At 34.8% G+C, this 18125-nt stretch overlaps 1 protein-coding gene across 7 annotated transcripts in view; it reads right to left on the reverse strand.

Moving 5' to 3' along the window:
• QKI (QKI, KH domain containing RNA binding) overlaps positions 1 to 18125 on the reverse strand; it is a 138923-nt gene that overhangs the window by 73356 nt on the left and 47442 nt on the right. For all 7 annotated transcript variants that reach the window (XM_065731299.1, XM_065731274.1, XM_065731264.1 and 4 more), the window contains exon 3: positions 12593 to 12709. In XM_065731299.1, the coding sequence (XP_065587371.1) occupies positions 12593 to 12709 (117 nt within the window). The remainder of the gene's footprint in view (positions 1 to 12592; positions 12710 to 18125) is intronic.

Raw genomic sequence — 18125 nt, forward strand, 5'->3', positions numbered from 1 at the left:
ATAACAAGGATGTTGTGGGAGACAGTATCAAATGCCTCCCTGAACAAAAAGGTACATAATATCCACTGTTTTCCACTCATCTATCAGCCAGTGATGACATCACAGAAAGCTATCAGGTTGATCAAGCATGATTTCTCTTTGGTGAATCTATCTTGAATACCCCTGATTACCTTCTTCTCTTCCAATTGCTTGGAAACGGCACCCAGCAATGCCCTTGCAAACAGTCCAACTCTTACATGATTCTCCTGTATCTGCCACTGTGAAAGGCTAACATCATAGAAAAAAATAAACAAAACCAACATAGCATTCTTGTTAAAATGATACAATGAAGCCAGGACAGTTTGTTTCACAATTACGCTACCTATTTCTACTTCTGTCAGAAATAAAAAGGGATTTCAATCGTTCCAGTAGAGATACCAATCAATCTTAACCACCAATTTTTATTCATTCCTTATGTCACATTTACAAATAAGCTACAGAAACCTCTACCCAAGCTGGAAGGCAAAATCTCTCTGACACCTTCAAAAGCTCCTACAGTCACAAATCATATTGCTGTAATGTGTGAATTCAACAGTTATCATAACTACTGGGACATACTTCTTTCTAGGGTTTTTTTTTTTCTTTTGTTATGTTCTTCACTTCCAGATGCTCTTCTGCATGTCAAGAGCATTAATCCATTCATTAGTTAAACACAAGATCCATGCTCAGCAGAAGTCTGCCATGAATTTCTTATGCCTGAACTCATCTTTTGAATTACTTTTTTCCCTTATTTGCAACATTAGTGTAACTCCAGTGCTTTCATCATGCTCTACATTTATACAACTATGTAACATTCCTAGAAAACAACACTCACTTCAGCAAAGTTCCATGGCACCTAGTCAGGTTTTCAGAGTAAATGAAATACCGTGGAAATTAACCCCTCCTTTTACAATCGTATTTAATAAAGCATAAGACCAGTCAGAAGGAGGTCAGTAGGAATCAAACCTGACAAACACAGTCACAGAGTATCTCCATAGGAAACTAAGAGAAACTGCATTAAAAAGCAGTGGTAATGAAAACAACTCAGGAAACAAGGAAGAAGTTCATGAAAGAGGACAAAAAAAAAACCTATGTTGACCTAGTTCAAAACAAAGGGGACAGAGACACCGAGAGACATCTTCATGAACCGACAAAGACTCAAGAAAAAAAAAATCTCCTGTAGCTCTTGCTATAAAAATACAACTGTTCCATAAATGAGATTGCTGTCTGCACTGCTGTGCATACACGTTCAGTCCTCCACGAATCTTACTTCTTCATATATGAAAACATCTTAGTGCCTTCCAGCAACTCTACAGCAAATTCATTGTATTTCTGTATCAATTAAACACCTTTTCTTGTACTGATCCCATCCACTCTCATCAAGTTTTATATATAATTCTGTAACTTGTTTTAATGAAACTAACAAGGAGGTCGATATTCCCAATGCTTTTTTTCAAAGCCAGCTCCTTCCTGTTAGGTTAGTTGCCAAATACTCTGTCAGGAACATATGAGCTATTGAAAACTGCCTGAATGAAGTCACTGTTTTGCAGACTTTACTTTCAACAACCAGAAATGGACTAATGCTTTCTTAAATTTAGCTGCTGAGGTTAGAGGACAAAATCTCAGTTGTCTTGCAGGCATACAGTATTGAATTGACTTATGACCCAAATTACATTCAATAATTACTCATGGTAATGAATTCATCAAGCAAGCTTGAATACTGTGCATTGTGTCTGTTCCATAACTAGTTTATGGTACTTAGTAATTAAATCAGAATTTACACACAATGTCAGAATCAATCAATTAAGTTAAACTGTCTCCAAGAAGTTGAGTATTAGCCACTGCTGAATTTCATTAACTGCTCCACTATGTACAACTAACTACTTTTCTTTAAGAGGACAACAGGTATGCATAAACTTAAACATCTGGTTTAAGCTTTCATCCTTTCACGCAGGTAGTCAACACAGGGTCATCACAATTTCTCATCACATATATTTTTAAGATATAATCACAGTATGCATAGAATTCAGTGGGTCCTGTATCCATCAAAACATTTCCCATTTACTGTCTGCCAAAACAAAGTGGAAAATGTGCACAGTTCAGCAGATAGAAATTGCTTATTACTCTCAGAGAAGTCTTAAAAAGAAATCTGCAACTCCGTAAACAAAACTAAATCACGCTTTTCAGAGGGAGAAAAAAACATTATAACATCTTGAAATACAGCTGGAGAAGCAGCACAGTGAGGACACGGCCCCATTACATACACATGATTACCTGCAGAGGCACCTGAACTTCACTCATATCCTTAATACACTTTACAGTAAAGCATGTCTAGCAAAAGGGTAGCTGGTGATAATTTTCAGTTTTAATCCAGGTCTAAGCAAGACAAAAGCTAACACAGTATTAGCAGTTTAGGTGAGAATTGTCACCATCTAAAATCAAGTTTCAATGGCAAGGCAATCAAGCATTTTAGAAATTATGATTCGTAGATGTTACCATAGTGATAGTTTTTAAAGTTGAAAAACAATTCCATATCTTATTCTAGTTAAACACTACAGATTACCCTCTGCTAGTGGAAAACAATGAACGAGCAGAAAATCAAATAACTATCTTCCAAATGTCCAATAAACAATTAAAGTATTTAGTTTCTTCAAGAGTCATATCTTAGTTCTTGCTCACTCTTCCACTGTATGGCAAAGTGCTTTCCTATCCATCTCAATAAAATTCAAATATATCAACCTAAGGAGCCACGTATGGGATGGTAAGCAAGCTCCTATATACTCTGCCTGTCTGAAGCCCAAAACAAAATACTGAATACCAGGAGCTGTCAAGAACTAATACAGACTCTGGTAATTCATGGGCATGCTTATTTCTTCACAGAATCAACAAGTTTTGCTTGCATTCCCACATCTATTATGCTTACTCTTCATGGAGAGGACTAGGGAATTTACCAGACCAAGTATGGTCATCCCCAGAAAGAAATTCAAGTAACAGTTAAATGATACTCAGTAAAACAAAACAAAACCAACAAACAAACAAACAAACAACAAAGAACATATTCAAAAAGCAATCCTAAATACAAAATATTTTTGGTAAGTAAGTTTATAATGTCACTACATTAATTTTCAAACAAAGCCAGCTTAAACACGCCAAATAAAATCATTCACTAATGGGAAATTCAATATGCTAAGTTTTTAACCTAGCAAGTTAATTCAGACCAAGTTCAATGGTGTGATAAACAAGAAGTTTGATAGAGGTCTGCAGAAGTAGCAGTAGAGTCTCTCACAGTGCATCAGAAAGAAGACAAGGAAGAATCACTCAATTTAACACCTGAGGAGTCTCGTAAGAATAAGCTCCTTCATTTTATATTTTAGTATTATTATGTAACACTCAATACTCAGTTTCTCCAAGGAAAAAACATTAAGTTTTAAGAAATTGTATGATTCTATGTATAAGAAAGCTCACACTGTTAAAACAATGTCTCATCTAGTTTTTTGTTGGAAAACTGGTTAGTCCCTGACTGCTCTGATCTTTTCCATATCTACACACACACAGCAAAAACATCCCACTGCTAATTTCCATCTGCTGATTGGATTATTTTTTCTACGAAAACCTTCCACAATTAAAGCACAACACAACAAGAGTGACCAGTAATATGTGACAAAGTTGACAGAAGTCTACAACTTTTAACATAAACTTTTTAACCACATAAACTATTGGCTGAGAGTAAATGTTTAAATATATATATACTCATACTCACCACATACACATATAGATCAATTAACACAAATATATAAAATGAAACAAGTTATCTTTTAGTCATGGTTAATTAAGTTACATTGCTAACATAGCCATGCCATTGACTGATCTTTCAGATTTAGAGTAATTTGAAAAGTTCATCATCAATGAATTATGACTAACCCTCCCAAAAATACTTCTTCTATTTATAATACATCACAAGATTATACTTTCAGGTAACATTAGATTTTCATTATTTAGGCATTTACTTCTTTCAGTTAGACAATGTAAAAAAACTGTAAATAAATGTCTGCAGATAATTTTGTCAATACTTCAAAACACTGAAGTATTAACTGTATCACCAAAACTTTGAGAACTACTGTTAAAATTAAAGCCACCAACAGCTGTGGGCTATAGCCCAGTTAACTTTTTTTTTTAATCAAATAATTAACACTCCATGCTTCCTACCTAACAAAAGCTTAGGGGTAATTTTACAGACTGTTTCTACCATGGCACAGATGAAGATGAGTCAATTACCACTCACAGGTGTAGAATTTTCATCTGTATAAGAGAGACTTGTTTATACACAGATGTTCAGGCAACAGTTCAAGGTTCCTCAGAGATTATTTTTTCTACAATTCTTCATGTTACTTTTCTCCAGTATCAAGGTAACTTAGATCTCTTGCCTCTTCATCTGAATGGCTTTTTGCTCACAAGGAATGGACAAAAAACAAAAATACAACGGAATGCAATAGATGTTGACTTCTACTGAAGTGGCTCTTACAGTGACTCTTTCATTTCATTATGCCAGTTATTTCCCTAAATATTTCAATAACCAGATAGTTAACTATTTAAAATTCTAACTATGCTCGGAACAAAATAACCTATTATCAAGTTTTGATATCAAAGTTAATCATAATCAAAAGCTTCAGTTACTTGTCACAGGAAAATGTGCTCAAACTACAGCTTTATGTTTATATTTAAACACAATGCTGAAATACATCCTATATATTGGATATACTATATATATATATATATTATATATAAGTAGCCAATAATAAGCAAAGGTACATATAAAATAAACCTACCTAAAAGATACATTGCATCAGATACCTATCAGTGACATTTCCTGGAAGACTAATACTGTTTTGCAATAATACTTAAGCCCCTCAGGCTCCTGAATTTCTGTCCTTCAAAATAAAATCATTCTGCTCTTGAAAGTAGGAGCCTTTCTCAGACTGTTAAACAAAAAGACTTATGCAATAAATTGCCTCAAATAAGAAGTACTTGTCAAATCTCACAGAAAACATCCACTCCTTGTACAGTTCACATTCCCATAAGCTAATTGTGCCCACAGTGCATTCACTGCTACTTGTCAATTCTGAAAGCAAACAGGTATGCAAGCAAGACCACAAACAAATGCAATACAACCTAAAGAGAACCTGGTCTACAAAACCCTGTAAAAAGACTCGAGTCAGCCTTCAGTTAGCGCTAATTCAAAAAGTTATGCCTTCCACTTTGCTTTCCTTTTGAATATCGTGAAGGATGATTACTATTAGCTACCCTACAGCATTTTATCATCTTGCATAAGTCAGTAATCTGGTAAGAGCTTTTTTTTTTCCTTCCCTTTTTTGTGATGACTTTATTTCCCTAATGCTAACAGTTAATAGTGTAAACTTTTATCTCTTTCCAGATGGTCACCACCTCCAGACTGCCAGGGATCTAATTCATGAGACTTATGTTTTGTGGGTGAAAAGGGAAAAAAGCCACGCTTCAGCAACTCTTCAATAATTAAAAACTTCAGCTTTACAACTCTGGAACTGAAAATAAGTGACAATAAATGAAATGCAAGTTGCAATTGGAATAGAAAAGCTTATTTTCTGAGATATTCAGTACTGAAAAAGATACTAGGTCACAAAGAGCACCTTATATTTCAGAATGAATCTCTAGGAAGTAACCTTCTGCACTGATAACTACATATGCTTTCAACAGATTTAAATTCTAAGTTAGATAATTTTTTCCTCCATCAGCTATACAAATAAATATGATATTTTAATATATATTAAAATTAATATATGCAGTTTAATATGGTATGTTCTTCACTGCAGTTATGATTATGCTCAAAAGCTAAGTTCAGTCACACCTTCATATGGATATCCTTTTTCTTCAAGATAGCTTAAAAGGTCAGTTCATCACACTGCTTAAAAATTTAGCATGAATAAAGTTTCCCAAGTTTGATAAATCACGGTAACAATACAGGCTGGCACACTAATGAGAAAATATATTTAGATGAGACTTCACTGTATGTGTTGTTAGATGCTGGAATTATTAGTTATTTATTCCCAGGATGACAATTTCAAAACTGGAATATAGATACAGTGATTTTTTTCCTAAGAACAATAAATATATATTTTTTTTCACCTGAACAAAGTAGATCCACTTAAATCTCAACCCTAGCTGAGCAGCTTGCTCAAACAATGACTTTTAGTGTACACCATAAAAGTTGGTTACAGTCACTTGTTATTGTTATCAACAGTTTTGTACTCTACAAGCTGCAGCTTTCACTTGCAACAAAAGTTAACAAACCATGATCCACAAAATGCAACATGCTGGACTGCCAGATGACACCACCTCCACAAGGGAGTTTTAGGAAGCAGAAATCAATTACTTTTAACAAATGGCATCCTCAATGATAAGTACCTATGAGAGACTGACAGCTAACAGTTCAAAAGGTAAAAGCAAGCATCTGAACTTCAGAAATTTAATTCCTGCCCAATAACATTATTTAGATCTTATTTTTAATGAAAGGATAGTAATTTTTGCCTCAGAAATGGAAGGCTGGTTTTTTTTTTTAATTTTTATCACAGTCAATCCTATAAAGGCTTATTTTGTCATCAATCCTGTAAAAAACTCTACTTTTTTTTCTTTTTTAACCTATTCCTACTTGTACTGAGAAGTACTCAGAAAACACCTTTGCAGCCAGTTGCAGGTTTTTTGTTTTAAATTGCCAGGATTTGTTTTAAATTGTCATGATTTCTTAACACAGATACATGACACAGTCAAACTGCAGCAGCAAGCTTATGCGCAGAGGTAGCTTTTAAAGGCAACAGGCCTGATCCACACAGTTTGTTCCCAGAAGACATGAATAACGATGGCTGGTTAGACTTTCACACTGAAACACTGCTCAACTTTACAGTATGCTAAGTATATTCAATTTCAACATAAATGCCAGCACCATAGCTTTATTTGTAAACATAATGCTTTTTCACACAAGGTAGAAGTTGAGTGTCCTGTCAGTAAGACTGTAGTAGTGGATTTTATTTAAACAAGACATACAAATGCTTACCTAATGTCAACAACTTCACTTTATGATAAAGTAAACTGGTCTGAAGACATTCAACTAGAAAATGAAAGTGTATCTGATTGTACTTCTAAGACTAAAAGTTACTATATATCTGTGATGTTTTAATATCTCAATTCCATAGGGCATGTAAATAGTGAAACGTCCTCTCTACAAAGCAGGTAATTTTTTCTACTGTTAATCTTTTCCTCAAACTTTGTATAGGTAACGAAGATAATTTCTAATTCATTTTTAGCCTTCCTGTGCGGGAACATCACATCAGTCCATCAAATAAACGAACTACAGAGAAGACAGCAAGCGATTTGAACCTGTTGCAATGGATGAAAGCAACAAGTGTTTTAACTATAAAATTGCATAGCTTTCTGCCTTCCTCCTTGAAACAGCCAACTGTAGAAAAAAAATAATCTGTGTATCCTAACAAGATGCTTAGAAGCTCCAGGTTCTAATAAAAATATTCTTGGTAATTAAAGTTTTAATTTTTGTATTTTTTTTTTAAATTTGTCAAAAGCTACCTAGGGAGTTCTGATCACCAGCTGAGCATTGAATACAAAGAATTTGAGGATTTCACCTGCTTTCCATGGGAAATGTCAGCAAGTTTTAAAACCTGATGTTAGTTCAAGAGATATAGACACGTGATAAAGACTTTCCATTAAATACTTCAGTTCACAGGCTCACATAGAGTAAAATTTTCTATGGAGCAACCCAGAATGGTTTATTTTGAAGCACTATTTACTACTGTCAGTCTTTCCCTATTTTCTCCTTGAATCTGCCATCACCAGCAAAAAAAAAAAAAAACGCAAAGTAAACACACAGTAATGAATTCCATGCAACATCCAATAAAGCTTCTACTATAACTAGCAGCAGGAAATCAGGTTTGTAGGTCTTAAATATGCAAAAAAATAAAAATAAACTTAGAAATTTTTAGAAGACTAGAGTTTAAGTGATTCAGTCAAAAACTGAAAAGTTCTGAACATTCCCTTTTTTTTTTAAACAACTGGCACTAATTGCCAAAGAACTTGGCCATCTTGTGCTGCAAATCTAAAGAATTCATCTGTAAACAAAATTCATTAGGAAGAGGGGTAAGAAAGAATAACAAGAGTACATACTCTCCAAACTGATAAATATCACTATTTCTTACTTTATCCTATTCGTGATCATTATGTCTGGAATTTTGTTATTTTTAGAAGAAACACCTTACTGGGGAACAAGATGCATCACAAACGACATCAAAATAAAAAATTAAGAAACAATTCTTCCTGCAGCAACAATATCAGTAGACACAATAGAGCAAAAACAAAAGGCCACTATTTGAAGATGGTAAACTACTGTCTAATACCAATCCAGGACAGCAAAAGAGCTAAAATAGGATCATAAGCAGATGACATGAAAATATCTTTTATCAATAAAACTTTCTGATGCTGAATAGTGTTTGGTATTCAACCAACATTAAACAAATATATTATTCAAATATGTCATTTGATATTCAACATACATCAACAGTCAAGTACCCTGTGCTTCAAAAATATCAGACAACAGACGACTTAGAGAAGGTAACGGATTCCTAGCTTCTCCTGTCCAGTTTGTAAACAACTGATGTAAGACACTGCCCCTTACATCTCATGAATGATCCATCAGTTTGAAGTGGCTGAATACATTTTTGTACTATATACACAAAGACTTATAGACATCAAAACGCTGACTAGATCAGTCTATATTACTTCATGTGTACAAACTTCTAGCTGATAAAAGCTGTCTTCAGGACGAGTTGCAATTTCCTCCTAACCTTAAACAAAACACAAAACAAAGCAGGTAAGAAGTAGGCCCATATTCAGAAAGAGTTCCCAATTCCTTTAAGCTTTTCCTTCAAGACAAAACTCGCACCAACTATTCTCTTTGGAATAGCAACTAAGAAAAAAATAGCATGAAGGGTGTGGGAAATGAGTCCAAAAATACCACTTCCCAGAAATGCAAAACTGCCCAAGCTACCAATGGAAATTACTTCCCACAGAAAAGGATGGACCATAAGCACAAAGGCAGGAGGGAGATCATGGTCACTAAATGTACAGCCGTGTGGACACAGTCCTGACCAACCTGTTCCAGGAGACCCTGCTTGAGCCAAGAGGTTGGACAAGGTGACATCCAGAGCCTAGGATACATGGAAACATCCTGAAGTCGTGTCATGGAAAGCACAACTTGAATGGGGTATTAGGATGAATTTCTTCAAGGACAGAGTAATCAAACATTGCAATGGGCTGCCTATGGCTGTGGAAAGTCTCCATCCCTAGAGAAGTTACAACTGGCCATGGCACCAAGGCTCCTGGTTTAACAACATGACTCAGAACATCAGACTGATGGTTGGGCTTCGTGATCTTGAAGGTTTTTTCCAATCTACACTATTCTACAATTCAGTGGCAGAGAATCGCTGTTTACATCTATCTGAAATATAAATATGCTCACAACAAGGTATTATTTCAAGACCATTAAGCTTGGGCTCTCAATTTGTACTTGCAAGCTTTATGAAGAACTGATGCCTAAAAGTTTTATCTTACAACATCTATGAACATAAATGAACCAGAACAAACAACTTTTATTCAGAAAAAATATATATTACATAACCTAATTTCTGATAAAACTTTCCCAGTCTTAAAATTTTCCCTCATAAAACAGAGGAGCATCAATAAATATACATCATTTAAAAGCAGAATTTAAGAACCTTGTCATTGATAAATACCCAATGTCTTTTAAAGTCTATGTAAATAGAAAAAAGAGTAAATCATTAAGTAGACCTTTTCCCCCTGTTAAGGTGCATGACTTATACTACCCTTCACTTGTAGGAAATGAGATTTCAAAATCCTTCATGTTCTACTTATCTGTTCACAATTCAATGCCCCAAAATAATAGGGCTAGCATATTTGTTAGATATCTATCCAAACAAAGAGGTGGAAAGAATTCAGGAAGAAAACCAGAATGTTAAAAAAAATAAAAATCCTTACACTCCTTTATAAATTAAAAACAGTATCACTTTTATGGCTTCAGAGCTTGAATAACCAACGTCACTCAGATGAGAGCAAACCTCTGCTCAAAAGCTGGCAATCTAAATCTACAACAGATTATAAAAACATGAGGGCACACATGAAGTTTGAAAGTCATGGTTTTAAGCTTTAGGAAGCCAGAAGTTTCTAAGTGGGCGTTTTAAATGGTTCTGTTTTAAACGTTGTGTGAAATGTTCATATGAATACAATGTATTATGTGTCCACTCAGAAAACGCTTTCTCAGGAAAGAACTAAACGACCAAATATAAAAAGAGCATTACTAACTGTACATCTCAAAACTGAATTGGTGATACTGAGGCAACTTCAGCACTAACAACAAGAGGGAAGAGGAAAGAGCTACGACATAAAACTGTAAGTAGAAATAACTTCCATGAGCTAACATCACAGTAACAGGAGGTGCCTCAACCCTGGAGGCATTCAAGGGAAGGCTGATATTGTTATGGGCAGTCTGGTCTAGTGGTTGAGGACCCTACCCACACGTTGCAGGGGATTGAAACTAGATGATCTTTGAGGTCCTTTTTTAATCCAGGCCATTCTATGATACTACAATTCTATGAATAACTTAGCATTCATGATGACGATCCTGAAAAGTGTAGCCTCCCTAATCACATGGACAGAGCAGATAAAGAAGGGCTGCTCCAAAAGTAATGCTTCCTATTTTATTGCATTGGTCCTTGATGTCAGAGGCAAATGGCGGTGGTATGGCATAAGAGGTTGAACCTTCCCACCAATATTCCATCACATCTTGTTGCCACATGACAGATGGAAAGCAGAGGGACAGTCTGACAAAATGGCTTCTGACACTGAAGTGCATATGAAGCAAAGGTGTATCACTGAATTCCTCCATGTGGAAAATGTGCACACATTTACATTCATCAATCCTTGCTGAAAGTTTATGAATACCAAACACTGGCCACGAGCACAGTGATGTGGTACATGGTACATTTCAGCAACAGCAATGTGAAAGACAAGCCACATTCCTGATGGCTGCACACAGCTGTCACAATACAAAAGAGCATCTCCATCAGCTCATCCATGTGAATCAGCAGATCATGAAAAGGGAACTGTATCAAGTCAAATATCAGCTTTATGCATTAGAAATGATGGTGACAACATTAGAATATCACAGTTTGTTCCAGGTGTCTCTCATGAAACATTCAAACAGGAACAGAAACAACACTGCTTGAAAGTTTGTCAGAACCTATTGAATCAATACAAAGCTGAAGGTGACAGTTCCCAGGATCACATCATTACCAAGGACAAGACATGGCGTCACCAGTACAAGCCACGGTTAAAACTGCAGTTTGTGAAGTGGTGATGTGAATTCTCCATCAATGACAAAGTTCAAGAAACAGCCCTCAGTGGATAAAGTGATGTGCTGGTCCTTTGGGATAAGAAAGGGGTGATACTTCTTGATTTCTTGGAACCCAGACAAACCATCAACTCTGACTGTTACATCACAGCGGTGACTAAGCTCATGTCTCAAACTTCCAGAGTCAGGCCAGAGAAAAAATATTTTTTCTTGCAACATGATAACCAGGCTCCATACCAGTTTGAAGACCATGGAACACACTGCCAATCTTGTCTGGACCATCTTACCACACCCACTGTATAGTCTGGACTTAGCATCTCCTGATTTCCAGCAGTTCAAGCTAATGAAATATGGACTGCATATTTTCCTAGCAACAGTGCTGTCATAACAGCTGTGAAACAGTGGGTCACCTCTACTGGTGCAGTCAGTTTTGAGTGCAGCATGCAGGCTCTTGCTCATTGCTGGCAAAAATGCATCACTAACATTGGCAACTATGTTGAATAATAGTTTTTTGTAGCTGACAATCTGCTCTGTCAAACAGCATCATTGTGCTCACTGCAACTGTTGTTTCCCGGGAAATTAATAGGAGACATCACTTTTGCAGACACCTACGTAAATTACAGGACAGGGCAAGGAACTGCCCCAACTCTATCCCAGTTCTTCTTTAACTCAAAACAAATTCAGAAATATAGTGCTGCTTTGCCCACTCAAACAAAATTCACTGCCGTGAACATATTTAGCTTATTTTCTAATCCATACTACTTGCTCTAATCACTCCTTTGGTATTTCAGTAAAAAAAAGTTCTTAATGACATCAGTAACATTAATAGCTCATCTTTAAAAATATACATTTAACTTGAATTTTAACTTTGCCTTACAAAACATCCATCTGACACAATTAGAAATCAGTCATTACTGAAGAATATTTTATAACAGCTACACTCCCAGTTGCACCATTATGCTGCATGCACATTTAACTTCTTCAAACTAGGTTAAGTTAACCAGTATGAAGCACATTGAATAAAAACAAAAAACAAGGTGAATAAGAGAAATGGCCCCATGTTAGGGAACAAACTTATGTATCAAATTCAGTGACCTTTGAAGAACTTACCTTCTTTTTGTCTCTCATTGAGCCCTTCCCTCGGACCATTATCTTGCATCCTGTTTCTGCCTCAAGCTGTTTAGCTGTTAGTCCTCTGGGCCCAAGGATTCTTCCAACAAAGTTAAACTGGAAGAAAAACAAAGTATTTCTATAAAACAAAGTAAACAAAATTAAGATATAGATGTATTTACATCTCAAAAACATCATAAATATTGTTTGTTTGTTTTAAATCACTGTAGAACATTAGACTAAATTTCTGAGGTGAAAAAATTAGATAAGTATAGCCTTCATTTATTAAATGCCTATGTGATCCCTACCGTGGAAGAAAAGGATTTCAGGTGAAAATAGATTTTTAAGTTCCATCTGACAATTTAGGGTAGTGACACTTCTAACTTCCACTACATTAAATGATATGAACTCTTACATAAAATACATACTGACTGGACAAAACGTGCTCCTTAGTAAGCTCACAACGTGCATCACACCCTGGAAACAGCTTCTGGTTGCATGACCACACACACATACACACACACACACACACACACAGAACATCAATGTGGCTGGACTAGTATGTTGACAGGTGTAGGTTCAGTCTCAAAAGGCACCAAAAGGCTTTCATAGGAAGTCTCTTGGTATAGACTTCATTTCTCCCTACATTCAGCTAAGAAGCATTCAGAAAAAAGTATCTTTTTTGCCTTTCCATACTTCTTGACTGGGGTCTCCCTAGCCAGCACACTGCTAGCTGGCCACTCATCATAAACAGAAACTTATTTTTTGTGTTCTCAAATCTTCCTATGCAAACTCAGTATCAGAACTCAGTACTAGAATTCTAAGTTTGTAACATGCATAAGCACAAAAGTATCCTATGTATCACTTAAATACTTAAGCAGCATCAAACATTAGGGAAAAGCGTAGCTTTAAATCCTAGTATTTGTAACTAGTCCAGGATATTAATGATAGCTGTGCTTCCAGAAGCTGACAAAATTACAGTCCTGTCTAAAAAGTTGACTGAATCAGAATCTCTCTGATAAAAAAGCCTTGTACATCTTACACATACAGCAATTATTACCCAAGAAAACCCAGAGCTTTCTTTTGCAGTGCTTCCATGCATCAACAACTTCTACATCCAGATTAAAAGGAAAACGAGAACGAACTGCACTAAAATTCAAAGCTGCTGATTAATAAAAGACTTCACAGAAGCATAACTGATTTTCACACTGTACAAGAATGCAATACTTAGAAACTTTCCATGCAAGCAAAAACCTGAAGAATTTGGAGGAATTCTGTAGTACAATAATTCAAACCATTACTGTGCTTTTTATATTTTGTGTTTTCCCTCAACATCTGAAAGTAAGATATGAAGATATAATTTATCTGACAAAAAAAAATGCTATCTTTATTTTTGGAAAATTATTTGAAAAAAGTCTGGATTAAAATAACCAAAACTAGCAAGAGAGATAGCGTAAGAACACACATTTGGTTAAAAAATTATTTTGCTCAATTACAAACTAATTTGTTCCACCGTTTTTTTTTTTTTATTGCAATTGTTCCATGATTTAATATACATGGCATTTACAGAGTTCTAAAAGACCATTCCAATTTTAAGCAAAATGAAAAATGCCTTAAGAAAGTTCATTTGTGCTACAGATATAATATGCTGAGTATGAACATTCTGCACTCAGCCTAAACATTCTTTTAAGTAAAATCTCAGTAGTACCTTACAATAAAAGATGTTCTATGTTGACAGTAAGAATACGTAAAGTTACAACTTAATATCTTTGAGTACTTATTTGCATGTATGGTTTTACTGAAGGAAAGTAGTTTATGCATTTAATTGAAACATATTTATACATATAGCTTCTGCTATTGTGGTATTTCCAACTTAAATAGCACCATACTGACACAAAACTTTTAAGAAATAAAAAGGTCTTCGCATCAATCAGAAGATGATGCACTAAGTCATGATAGCACTAGGCAGAACTAATACAGTTATTATTACATATTTTGAAGTTAGCTTAAATTGCTTCCATCACATTTTCAGATAAACAAAAAAATTACAGGGTTTGGGTTTTTTCCCCCCGTATAACTATGTAAACTGTAACTATGGGAAATTACTTGAGATATTGGGAAACTATAGCATATTAAGTCTTAAGAAGGCAAGATTTTTATATATTCAGTTCTGTAGTGTGTTCAAGAAAGAAAACAGGACATCTGGCATAACCTGTCACTTCTTTTTTTTTGTTCAGAAAAAACTGAACACAATATACAGAAAACATTGAACACTATAGAGGACAGTAGAAAAACGTAAATGTGCTATTTATTCTATTTTATAATGTTTTCTCTAGCTATAATATTTTCCAATGTTTATTTGACTAACTTATAAGCAAATAACCATTTCCGAAATGATAACTTTGTCACGAGTTTTTATTGATGACATAAGCTGTAGCAGTATAACTTCAGATATTTACACACACACTCATACAGAGATTTTAAGAAGTATTAATGTTACAGTTAAGAGATTTCTTTATTCACAATCACAAATGAATAGACACGGCCTTTTAAATCATATTTACCATCCTTCCCTCCCACTTTCTTTTTTTCAGAAAAAAATATTATACCAAAATACTCCAAGCTATGGATGTCACTTCAGCCCTTATAAATTATATGGCTACATTTTTGACAGCTGTTGGTTAAAGTGTCTTCTCCTGTGCATAGAAAGATTTTCTGGAAAAAGTAGGTTTCAGAAACATTTTTGAGATTGCAAAATCTTTCATTAATTGAATTAGCACGTATTTTGAGGATTAAACATGCTCCAGTGGGATTTGTCAATTGTATTCAGGAGATCCAGTCTATCTGATGAGATTTTACAGGGAGAGGAGGCTGACAAAGCAGATGGTATTAAGTCAACACACTGAACATAGATGGTAGTAATAACATTTCTCTTTTTTTTTTTTATACAAACTAACCTTAAGGTAGTTGCTAAGCTGTTGATGAAAAGTGAAGTTGTTTCCTGAAATCTCTTCCAGGAACACCTACTGGTAATAGAAGACAAGCTGCAGACTACAACGCCCAAGAAACATTCCCTTCATCCCTTTATCAAGGGAGTTTTCTAAGCAAAATAAGCAAGTAAATGCCAAATTACATATGTATCCAATGACACGTATATGGTTACACCAGATATATCCATTTGTATCTGCTGGGTGTATCTGACACACACCATTCTAATACAATCATCAAAGCTAAGTGAGAACTCATCTTGTTACAGGCAAGACCTGATAATTACTGTAGTAGTAAGACAAGCTTAGTCAAGGTCGAAAACATGTTTAAGCAGCATTTTTTAATGCAAAAGTAAAGGATATGAACATAACCGTAATATATTACTAATATAAACATGAAGAACAAAGCTAATGTTCAGTGTTTTGAAGTCTGTTACATATTAAATAAAAATATTAGCATCCAGAACCTTCCCTTCTGGACATGAGCAACACATTCTCCCATGACTTCAAGGATGGATTACAATAACGAACATTGTGATTCATCTTAAGCCATGTTAATTTATATCTGTGCTTCTCATTAATGAAGCTCCCTAAAAAAACACTGAAGGTGTTAGATTAAGCAAGAACTTTAAGGAATTTTTAAATACTAAAAATCGTTATTTTTTTCTATGTTTATATTTTATTTATATCTTAAAAAGTACTTAAAACCACAGTACCAGTACCACATTTTTTAAAACAGTATCCCTTAGCCTGCCAGGGCTACTATTACAAAGTTCTCTACTGCTAGTATGGATATTCCTGCAACACAGTATTATTTAACCAGTTAAAGATTGATTCAGCTTATATTCTGGAAGCTGGGTCAAAATAAGTAATGCAATTTCATGTAGAAAACTGAGGTTATTTTAATTGGGTGGCAAGTTTCAGTAAGTATGTTGCTTGCAATAACAAAAATACCACAGTAAAAATTAAAGCCTCAAGACAGCGCAACAGCATGAGAAAGAGCCACCTTAAAATAAAAATATCACAGTATTCCACTTAAAGATGGCATGGTTCTTAAAGGTTAAATGCATTGCTGGGATTAACCTGCCAGTTACAGACAGGATTGATATATCCGATCATTTACATTCATTTCTGATCAACCAGAGTTAACAGCCACTGCTGACCATTCAAAAGAATGAATTTGAACCTTTGATCGCTGCAACTGTAATCTAGACGAAACAGATTATCCCCATGATTTCAACAGAATATTATTTTTATATAGCAGACTGCATCCGAGTGCTTTAAATACTTAAGAAGAAAAAAGCATAAAATAAAAATGCCTTTTAAAGTATAGCTGGGATTTAGAATGAATTACTAAATCCTTTAAATCCACACTATTCACCTCTAATAACCTCTGTGCTGAAGGCTTTGAGAGCTTATTTAACTGACAAATAGCTTTACAACACCCTCCATGTAAATATAATGTATCGGATCCATTAAAAATAATAATAAATAAAATCGGACTAACTTTCCAGGTCAGTCCAATAACAGCAATAAAGCTTCTTTTATTAAAGGAAGAAAAATAAAATAAAGTCCCAGAGAACAGATTAATTTTAAAATCAATTCGATTTTTCTCCAAATTCTTAACTTGCATTTCTAAGAAAACCTCCAAATAAGCTATTAAGTGTGCATACAAGATGTCTGTTGTTTCATTCAGATTTTTTTTTAATACTATCCTAACACTCAGAAATATAGTTAAACACTGCTTTACTTTTAGCACAGAAATTCTAAGTCACATGACAAAAGAACCTCAGCAGCAGCAAAGCCCAGTTAACTGAATGCTTTACAACTAATTAGTGCTGTTAACATAGTTTCCTGTCTTATCAGTCAGGATCCATTATCAAAACGCTGCCACAAGAACTCAAAATCTTCAAGTTACATTTTGCTATCTATTGTAGCAGTATAACTTTCATCCACACTTCCAATCGCAATGTAGAATAGAAAATCTATTTTCAGCTCATCTGAGTAGAAGATTCCACCTGGTTCTGTAACACAACGTATACGAGTTTCTGAAGTAAGAAAAGATGAAAACAATACGCTTATCTTGTCAAGTACTCGAGAAGTTTCAAAACACCACAGAAATTGCACCACTTTAAACAGAAGCAGCAGAAGTCTGATAAACAAACTGGAAAGACTGAGAGAATTAAGAGAAATTCTTAAATTTCTGACCAGTAACTCTAATGATAAAACTGTTCCTAGTTTTACTCTGCAGAATTAAATAACCACACGCAAAGAAAGCTAATATTAAAAATAACCAGTACTTGCATTAGGTAAGTAGAAGGGATAAAGGTTTATTTAATAAATCTGCTACAATTTTGCTAATGTTTGTGCTGGTGGTTTTGTAATATGTCATACAGTTTTGAATTTTAAAGTTGTTAGATCAGTACAAGTACCAGCTGAGATCCAGAAGAGCTGCTGTGCTAATTCAGAAGGTAACCAGCACTTAACAGTATCAAATATCAATGCAAGAGAAGATTTTCAAATCACTACCTAGCTCCACATCAATA

Source organism: Cyrtonyx montezumae, unplaced genomic scaffold (genome assembly GCF_038088225.1).
Source record: "Cyrtonyx montezumae isolate F1298 unplaced genomic scaffold, pur_monq_1.0 scaffold_0, whole genome shotgun sequence".
Classification (NCBI taxonomy): Eukaryota; Metazoa; Chordata; class Aves; order Galliformes; family Odontophoridae; genus Cyrtonyx; species Cyrtonyx montezumae.